The sequence below is a fragment of the Nicotiana attenuata genome, unplaced genomic scaffold (assembly GCF_001879085.1).
Source record: "Nicotiana attenuata strain UT unplaced genomic scaffold, NIATTr2, whole genome shotgun sequence".
NCBI classification, from domain to species: domain Eukaryota; kingdom Viridiplantae; phylum Streptophyta; class Magnoliopsida; order Solanales; family Solanaceae; genus Nicotiana; species Nicotiana attenuata.
The window spans coordinates 11618-22137 of NW_017678203.1; the positions used below are offsets into that span (position 1 = coordinate 11618).

General features: G+C 34.4%; 1 protein-coding gene across 1 annotated transcript; it reads left to right on the forward strand.

The window, feature by feature from the left end:
* Positions 1–6489: 6489 nt before the first annotated feature.
* Positions 6490–8017, forward strand: LOC109221574 (probable carboxylesterase 2; the record flags this gene model as incomplete). The annotated part of the gene is given in 2 exon segments (XM_019386049.1): positions 6490–7077; positions 7659–8017. Coding segments are annotated over 2 exon segments (855 nt in total), but the record flags the coding sequence as incomplete, so codon positions are not given.
* Between the last annotated feature and the right edge of the window lie 2503 nt (positions 8018–10520).

The window sequence follows — 10520 nt, forward strand, 5'->3', positions numbered from 1 at the left end:
GTATTCTGCGCACTGAGTAAATTCTCCGCTGTATAATAATCTGCAAATCACACAAAAGATGTAAACCGCACTATGTAGGCCTTGTACGACAAGCTCGACTCAGAAGGCATTGAAGGGGGATCGATCCCAGATAATGAATGACCGTCCTCCAAACCAACTGGGCCATCCGTGAAGGCATATTATAGATCTTTCTTCTGCTGTATTTTCTACAACTTTTCGTTGAATACAAACGGTGAGTCCATTTTTGCAAAGCATTAATGAATTTCTATCTATTTAATGGCAAGCAGTCCATTAATGTAAGGGAGGTGTTTCTTAATTAGTTGAATAACTAACTCTATTATATACTTCCTCCATTCATTTTTACTTGGCATGTATATTAAAAATAGATTTTCATTTTTACTTATCATTTTACGCATATCAAGAGAAGATAATTTTTTTCCTATTATACCCACGGTATTTATTACTCATATCAAATTATTTTTTCAAATCCAATAAAATATACATAAATTAATATGGGTATCATGGTAAATTATACACTTCATTTATTATTTCTTAAGAGGCGTGAAAAGTCAAACGTGCCAAGTAAAAATTAAGGGAGGAAGTATTATTCAGTCACTAATCATAGCCTGTAATTGCTAGTCCAGTTGTACAACACCTGATCCACATTCAAGCGATTTCGCAGTTGACTCATTAATCACTATCGTACAAATAATTTTTCATTAAAAAAAAGTTTATAATTAAGCGTGCACTCGTCTTCGAATGTGCCACATAAAATAATATGCTAAGCACTCGTTTAATTTATACACACCGATAAATTTGTCGTTTAGTTTATGAAATTATTATCCCCGTAAAGTCAAGATATTAAGGTGAAAAATATTAAAATATTTATTCCGAGATATCATTATCTCCAGGCTCCAGCTCCTAAGGTTGGAGAATGTTCTCTCGTGGGATGATATCATAATTGAAAGGTAATAAAAAAAAAATGCTTTGGGGTGACTTTTGTTTTTTCCTCCTAAAGTTGTTGACTTTAATAGTAGGCATGTCTAGTTTTTTCACTCATCTTTATGAATAAGCAAGTCGATGATTACGCCTAAATATGTAACTTAGTGATTAATGAAATAATATGAAAACTATAAAAAATTGGGTTTACGAAACAAATGTTAGGTGTGTTATAAATAGAATTCTATTTAAGGTGAATGTCCATATTTTAGATAGATTTTAAGGCTTGTTACTTGGTGGCTAAGTCACTTTTCCCTATAAATCAAGGGGTCCTATTCCATTGTAATTCATCCCAAAATTAATAAGAATTCTCTCTCCCTACTTTTCTCTTCGATACTCTTCTCATTTTATTATTTTATAAGACGTTATCAGCACGAGACTCTGATCAACTGAGTAGAAGCTTTGGGATTGAGCAAAGCAATTGAGTAGAAATTTTGGGATTGAGCATAATGATTGTCAATAGTTCTATGAACTTCCTTCATGATTAAATTCTGGATTTAAGGTAAGTATTTTACCTTATTTTTCTCTTTTAAATTCATGAAATTTTTTAATTTGATTTTAAATACAAGCAAAGACAATAAATTTTGATTATAACTCTAATAGAGTTTGTAAGAAATTATAACCACCCAAAGTGGTAAAATCTCTATACCTTGCCATGATCAAATTCATGTATGATTGTGGCAAAGAATTGGAAATTGTGCCATTGAATTTGCTTCATTCTCATTCCTCTAAGAGAATGTGATAGCAATATATGATAAGTGTGAAAGCAGACAAAATTATTACTTTGAATGTATCAATGGATGTGGACGTGGCAATAGACGAAATTATAATCGTCATCATTGTGGTAATGAGAACAATAAAGATTCTCAAATAATCCTTCACTTTGTGAAAGTAATGTTTAAAAATCGATTTGACATGAGATTTTGTAAAGCACATATAAATTATTATGGTTCATTCATGATATGAATGTGACAACATGTGATTTATGAATACATATACATTTTTTGAAGAATATGAGCGTGCTAGTGGTATATACCACACTCACCTCTAGAATGAGGGTTGAGAGGAAATATTAAAATAATGTCATTACTATGAAATGGTCATGGGTCACGTACTTATTGTATGCCAAAATATTTTGGCATTGTGATTATTAAAAGACAACGGTAATGCAAGACAGATCTTGCATATAATTTTGACCATAACCATAATGGTATAACTTTCTCTTTAAAAGAGATATTCACCATATGGATGTTGATGAATATGTGGTACTACAAAATTAATTGAAAACTCTGCAAGAGCCAATTATACTATTTTGGAGAAACACAATTGATTACTAATAAGGTATTGTGTTGTAGTAAGTCTCAAAGAAACTTATTCAGTTTCCAAAGTATATGCGAAAGCGGTTGATTATATTGAGACTATAAATAAAGGAAAGATTTAATATCTTCTATTACTACAACTTATAGCAGGGCAATATGTATGTGAAAAGCTACTCATTTTATTCTCCAGTTTGCACTACACAAACAAAATAATGCCACAGTAGAAGTTTAATGATATAAAAACCCATATCATAATAAACTTGGAGTTTATTCATAATTGCACATGTCATGGTGTAAACCTGAAGTTTATCAATATTGATAATTTATCCAGTTGGCATTATTGGTTTAGCCATGTTAATTTAAATATGATGTACAAAAATAAAAGAGAATTCACATGGGTAAATATTAAAGAACTAGAAAGTTTACGAATTCTCTTATATTGCTTGTTCTCATTAATTAATATACCAACTAAAATTGGGATTGAATCCCATGAATGCTGGAAATATCAAAGGTGAATATGGGCCAATTCACTTGCCATGTATACCACATAAGAGGCATATATGAGATGACTATATGTGAGATTATTATTAACAAACAAAAGGATGCCACAGTAGAAGTTTATTGATATAAAAACCCATATCATAATAAGCTTGGAGTTTATTCATAATTGCACATGTCATGGTGTAAACCTGAAGTTTATCAATATTGATAATTTATCCAGTTGGTATTATTGGTTTAGCCATCATTTAAGTATAATGTGCAAAAATAAAAGAGAATTCACATGGGTAAATATTAAAGAACTAGAAAGTTTACGAATTCTCTTATGTTGCTTGTTCTCATTAATTAATATACCAACTAAAATTGGGATTGTATCCCATGAATGCTGGAAATATCAAAGGTGAATATGAGCTCATTCACTTGCCATGTATACCACATAATAGGCATCTATGAGATGACTACATGTGAGATTATTATTAACCCGCAACCTGGTGTTTGCGAGGTAACCTGCTCAATAATTTAATTTAGAGCATAATTTCCAGATTTTCTATTCGAGATAGTTTATCTTGATAAGTTGGTTTACATCATAACTGGTTTAGCAAGATTATTTATTGAGTGCCTCCATTTAATAGTTAAATTATTGCTTATGAGAAAAAAGTTAGCTATATCAGTTTGATATACGTTATATACGAAAGTATATTATTTTCTCCCCTTACAAGTGGTTCAGGGTCAGGAACCAAATAATTCCAATCTTATTTATTGATGTGCGGTGTATATTTTAATTAACACCATAACGCACAAATATAGGTTCTTAAAGTTGAGGAAACAAGTTAGTTTTTCTAACATGAGGGGAGACATGATAAACAATCGAGAAAAAGTTATGTGGAATGAATTATCATGTGTACATCTAGATCCTCAAATAAAATAATATGAACTTGAAGTTCATAAAAGGATAATTCATTTGCAATATATTGCAAAGCATGCAGACGCATTTGCTGACCCAAATAACTATATTCTCACTGTAAATGCTCATATTAGAATAAGTCCTAGAAGGACAAAGTCTATGGTACGCTTAAAGCGTATAGACAAATCGGTTTCAAATAAACTTCTTGATAAAGAAGATGAGCAAATGATCAAAATGATCATAATAAGAAGGTAAGCGATCTAAAAGATCACATGACATAACATTCATAAAATCTCAGGAGAGGTTCAGGTACCTGAAAACATGGATTAAGAGATCTCTATGTTATGTCTTTATGAAAAAATATTGGAACCGATATAAAATGCTCGTCGACGACATCTATCATAGCGCTAAGTATAGATGAGGATCTTAAGTATGTCGAATACATGCACAAAAATACTAGCCAAAATGGAAGAGAAACAATTCAAGTAGAATTGGTTTCATATGAAAGGGATGTAGTTTTGGACATGTTGTTCAAACACTTAAAAGTATAAAGTCAATGATATGTGCAATCAGTTTTCGACATCTTATTTGTCTAGCATGACATGAAAACTTGATATGCATCTAATTAAAGTCCATTCATATGACTTATATGACTTAACTTATATATGACAATCTCTGAAGGATTTAAATTGCTTAAAGCATATAGAATTCTTGGTCATGAAGTACTACATCCTAAGTGCAATTTGTGCACATTTGTATCTTGCTATAACTATAAGCATGATAATGTGATAGCGAGAATTTTCAAGGTGCAACATATTCATTGGAGTTAATATGGGTTTATTCACCAAATCTCTGCCGACGTCAACCTTCAAGAAGCTAGTGCACAAGATTGGGATGCAAAGGCTTAAAGATGTGAATTGATGCTCTCATCAAGGGGAGTTAATACGTGTTGTACTCTTTTTTCCTTACAAGGTTTTATCCCACTGGGTTTTTCTTGCAAGGTTTTTAACGAGGCAACCAAAAGGCGTATTTCTAAACATGTGTACTCTTTTTCCTTTACTAGAATTTTTTCCCACTGTGTTTTATTTTAGTTAAGGTTTTAACGAGGCACATTATCTATTGAATAGACATTTATGGGGGAGTGTTATAAATAGAATTTTTATTTAAGGTGAATGTCCATATTTTAAGGCTTGTTACTTGGTGGCTAAGTCACTTTTCCCCTATAAATAGAGGGGTCCTGTTCCATTGTAATTCATCCCAAAATCAATAAGAATTCCCTCTCCCTACTTTTCTCTGCAATACCCTTCTTCTTTTATTATTTTATAACAAGGTGATATATATATATCTACCTAAGTTTTGATGTGGACTAGGCAAAATGACTTAAGCACTATCATTTTTAAGAAATATATAATTAATAAATAAGTTGATGAATGCACCAAAGTGTGTAGTCAAGAGGTGAATGAAGAAGGATAGAAATTATGGAAAGTCGGTTTTAAATATGCAAAGAAATAAAAATGTCGGGTGAACTTAAATAAGTGATCAAAGATACTAATTAGCGACGGAAGCAGAATTTTTTACCAAGAGGATTCAAAAAATAAAAAAATTAAACACGCAAAGAAGTTAAGAGGATTTTACACTTAATATATATACACAACAAATATTAACTTTATGTCTACTGTGTAATTTTCGACAAATGGGATTCGAGTGAACCCTCTTTCGTCCACCTAGTAAGTACCTGATGGTCAAATAATCAAGGTCCGGAAATTATCTTGAACCACAATTTAAAGTAAAAATTGCACGGGACGCCCTATTTGGTCGTCCCCATTTAATCTATACCCATTTTTTTTTTAAAGTTTTAACTTGTACCCACTTTTTAAACAACTTAAGCCCCCTTTCTCCTCCTTCGTTTTCTCCTTCTTCTTTCTTTTGCTGCTGTATGTTTATCAGATTATTTTTAAAAATAAATTATAAATAATTACGTACGTTAGTAGACAATAATTTGTGATACGGGAAGTTTAAGGTCACACTTAGTGATTCTTTTCATGATAATTCTGTTCTTTTCACGTTTATTATTTCCAAAATTTATGATTTAGATACTGTTGACAATCTGATTATTTTATAGTAGTAATACACTATGAAAGAATAAGGTGATTATTTATCTAGTATGTTGGAAAGCTTTTTCAAAAACTCCAGCTTATATAGTGCTGGAGTTTTTACAAATGAACTAAATAACTTCAGCATCTTCTGCTGAGCTTTTTGAAAAAGCTTTATGATAAAACTAATGAATTCAGTACAAAAAAACTTCAGCTTATTTAGTGATGAAGTTTTTACAAATGAACTAAATAACTTCAGCTACTAGAATGCTTAAGTTCAGCAATTACAAATAAAAACTTCAGCAAATAGAGAATAAAACTTCAGCACTAGAATGCTTAAATTCAGCAATTACAAACAAAAACTTCAGCACACTTGGTTCAGCAATTTTTGCTACTTCAGGTCCGTCTACTAGAATGCTGAAGTTTGCGTGATTGCCTTTGCTACTTCAGGCCAGTATGCTGAAGTTACGCGAAAAAGTGGATACGCTTGTAATTTTTTTTGCAAAGCGGGTACAAGTTAAAACGTGACCCAAAAAGCGGGTATATATGCAAATGCCCCCAATTTAAAAAAGTTAAATAAATAAATTAATTTAATGATTCAAAGAATGAAAAAAAACAAAAAGCAGAGCCGCCCCACTTAAATGGTCATAGGCCGCAATATAAGCCTCATAAAATGGTGTCTTTAGCTTTTGTATACCATCAATCTTTCTTTCCTTCCCATTATTTTACCAATCACTTCTCTTTTATCTTTTCCCATCAAAACAAAAAATGGACACAACCAACAATCTTGAAATTGTCCACGATGTTTTTCCTTATTTACAAGTGTACAAAAATGGAACTGTCAAAAGACTTGTAGGTACTGAATTTGCACCAGCAACCTATGATCCTCAAACTGGTGTTTATTCCAAAGATGTTTTAGTTAATCCTAAAACTGGCGTTTCTGCTCGGATTTATCGACCAAATTCAGCAACAAAATCACAGAAACTTCCTTTAGTTGTTTACTTTCATGGTGGAGCATTTTGTATATCTTCTGTTGGTGATCCTAAGTACCATGATTCACTCAATGTGTTTGTGTCCAAAGCTAATGTTGTTCTTGTCTCGGTTGATTATAGATTAGTCCCAGAGCATCCTCTTCCAACAGCTTATGATGATTCTTGGGCTGTTCTTAAATGGGTTGCTGCACATAACTCAAAACATGGGTCTGAAGTTTGGTTGAATGAGCTTGTTAACTTTGATAGTGTGTTCTTGGCTGGAGATAGTGCAGGTACGTGTTAATTACAATAATTTGACGTTTACTTTACTATTTTAGTGGGTAAAGTTTATTTACTTCAACGATCACATATGCTATATTAGCTCGTAGTCAGCAGCGAAGTCAGAAATTTTCTCAAGGTGTTCAAACTTGAAAGAAGTCAAAAAAAGAATTCCGGCAAAGGATATTTGTATATGTTATACAACTTTAAAATCTAATATTTTACCTATATACGTAGTGTAATTTTTCAATGAAATGTGGATTGACCACCCTTTAAGACATGTAGTTTCGCCCCTGGTTGTAGCGAGTCAAGTATTTATGTAAGGGGATTAAAAAAAATTAAAATGTCACACCTACGATTTGAAGCTGTGAGATAAAGCAAATTTTTATCCAAATTGCTACTACACAAGAATCTTTTCTTATTTCGAGGAAATTCAACCGTTCATATATAACAAACAAAAAATTGTTTTACCCTTATTTTTTGACTTTACTGTTAGGTTAGGTACAATATTTGAAACAATAAATAACATTTTCTTCTGTATGTATCGATTTTAGTAGATATAATTTAGTAACTATAGTGAAATTAACTCGTGCAGGTGCTAATATTTCACACTTCATGGCAATCAGAGCTGGGAAATCAGACGAAGGCGCTTTAGGAATGAAGTTTTCTGGGATGCTCATGATTAGTCCATATTTCTGGGGAGAAAAACCTATTGGTATAGAGGTTAAAGATCCAAGAAAAGCAATGGTGGATAAATGGTGGAAATATGTTTGTCCATCAAATAAAGGAAATGATGACCCTTTGATCAATCCTTTTGTTGATGAAGCACCAAAGCTTGAAGAAGTGGCTTGTGATAGGATTCTTGTTTGTGTTGCAGAAATGGATATTCTGAGAGACAGAGGGATATTGTACTATGAATCTTTGGTGAAGAGTCAGTGGAAAGGAAAAGCAGAANGTAACATGATAATTTACTTTTGACATATGAAGGAAGAAATGATGAGGGGCAAACCGGGGTATGAGCACCTGAATGAGCCTCTTCATGTTATTGTGGAGGCTGAACTGCCAGTGGAGATAATTGATGCTCGGCTATTGCAAGCACGTGAGATATTGGAAGATCTGCTCAAGCCTATGGTAGTTTCAACATAGATTTGCAAGTTGTCATTTTTGTCTAGTATCACACATTTTCAAAAGTGGAGAGTTGATGTTCACTATTGTCTTTTCTTCATCTTCCTCCAGCATTTGTCTCTTTCAAGATTAATTTAAATTTTAGGACATTTCATAGATAAATCTGGCACGAGTCATGCCTTTTTTCTGCAAATACAAAAAAGTGCAACCTCAAGAGATAAGCATGTTGCTCAAGATAGACAAAGGCCTAACAGAAATGTATCTGATGCACAATATGCAGACATCAAATATAGTCAAGTATTGCAAACAACAATTATGTGTTCGAAATTCAATGCTTGGCAACCTGAAATCTTAAAGGAAATCCACAACTTTGGTACAAAAATTTTACCATCTCATCCACTGTGTCCTCAGACTATAATCCAGTCCCAAATTTATACTACTCGGATAAAGTTTATGCTCTAATGTCTAAGCTAAACAAATAGCTCTCATCAATTGCTACTGCAACATATATCAGTCAAAAAGAAACTATCTCCAGTATAAGAAAAGTGACCAACATTGTCACAAAGTTAGAGCATAGTGGCAGAAATCTGTCAGACAACATAATTTTACACCATATTTCAGTCCCTTCACGCCATTTGATACAACTGGAATGAGCATTAGTTTAGGATCATACACGACCTTAGAGTATCTCTAAATATAGAACACCATAGTCATTCTATTAGACTTAAGTAGAGCTACATAAAGAGGCAACAACAACTCTCGATGCTAGTTTTCTATTATATAGAAAAGGGAAGATGGTCGACCATCTGAGGGCATTTTTAACTTTTCACAACTTATAACAGATGTGTCCGTTACAAGCGACATTTATTGACTGGCCACCTCATCCAATTCTTTATCGGTCTTCTTCGTCTAGATCTTTCCCTTAGTCTACCTTCTTCCTTGTCTTCTCCGTTGGGTCTCAGAGTGTTCAGGTTAGTATTTCACTGCAAATTACTCTCTTTTTTATTCTTCTTTTTTGTTGTTTGTTGCTTTGGAGTATTGCTTCTTTTTTTCCCCTGTGTTTGTTATGCATATTTCGTGCGTATTTGTCATTTTGTCTCTGTTTGACTTAAAAGTTGTAAAATACTTTTTAAGCAAATCAATCAAAGAAGATGAAGGGGTAAATCCTAGTTAAAGATAATTAACTCTAGATCCGAGATGAGTAAGATGAATGGAAAAACATAGTCGAGTATAAATGTTGACGGCGATTATAACCAGATTTAATAGCATAAAGAAAGATGCATTAAGTAACAAAAATATGAATAAAGGAAAAGATTCACCCGATCTTCAGTGAGACGGATCTTCTTTCATTTAATCCAGAAGAATGATAGTAAAATACAAGAACCTTATGACCCTTTTTTGGGCCTGATGAAGATATGGGACCACAGATCCTCTCATTTCTTAGGGGAGGTGTGTTTACATGTTTTCTAGAAAGAGGGAGAGGGAGAGAGAGAGCCCCCCTTTTGGGAAGTCCTCCCCTCCTATTTATAAGGGGGGTATCCATAGAAAATCCTAAAAAAGGTACAATTTAGAGGGAATATTCGGTAGAATATCCCTTTTGAGTAATCCAAAGCAAACTAGCAGTTTGATGACGGTCCAACCTTGGTTATTGATGACGGTCCGACCTTGGCCTGTCCGACCTTGGTTATTGATGACGGTCCGACCTTGGCCTGTCCGACCACGATCTTATGTTTCCGCGTGACGAATTTCTCTGATCTAATTTTGACCCATACAGTTAGTCCCTTCGCTTATTGAGGTCGTCTCTTGGTCGAGCTCGATGAGCGGACTTCATTAATCGTAGTTTGAGAAATTCGGATGGGGAGGTCGACCTCCTCTTTTTGGCGATGGCCCTTGGCCATAAGGGTCGACCCCCTCTTTTTTGGCGACGGCCCTTGGCCGTTGGGGTCGACCTCCTCTTTTTGGCGATGGCCCTTGGTCATTGGGGTCGACCTCCTCCTTTTGGCGATGGGCCTTGGCCATAAGGGTCGACCCCCTCTTTTTTTGGCGACGGCCCTTGGTCGTTGGGGTCGACCTCCTCTTTTTGGCGATGGCCCTTGGCCATAAGGGTCGACCCCCTCTTTTTTGGCGACGGCCCTTGCCCGTTGGGGTCGACCTCCTCTTTTTGGCGATGGCCCTTGGCCATAAGGGTCGACCCCCTCTTTTTTGGCAATGGCCCTTGGCCATAAGGGTCGACCTCCTCCTTTTGGCGATGGCCCTTGGCCATAAGGGTCGACCCCCTCTTTTTTGGCGACGGCCCTTGGTCATTGGGGTCGACCTCCTCTTTTTGGCGATG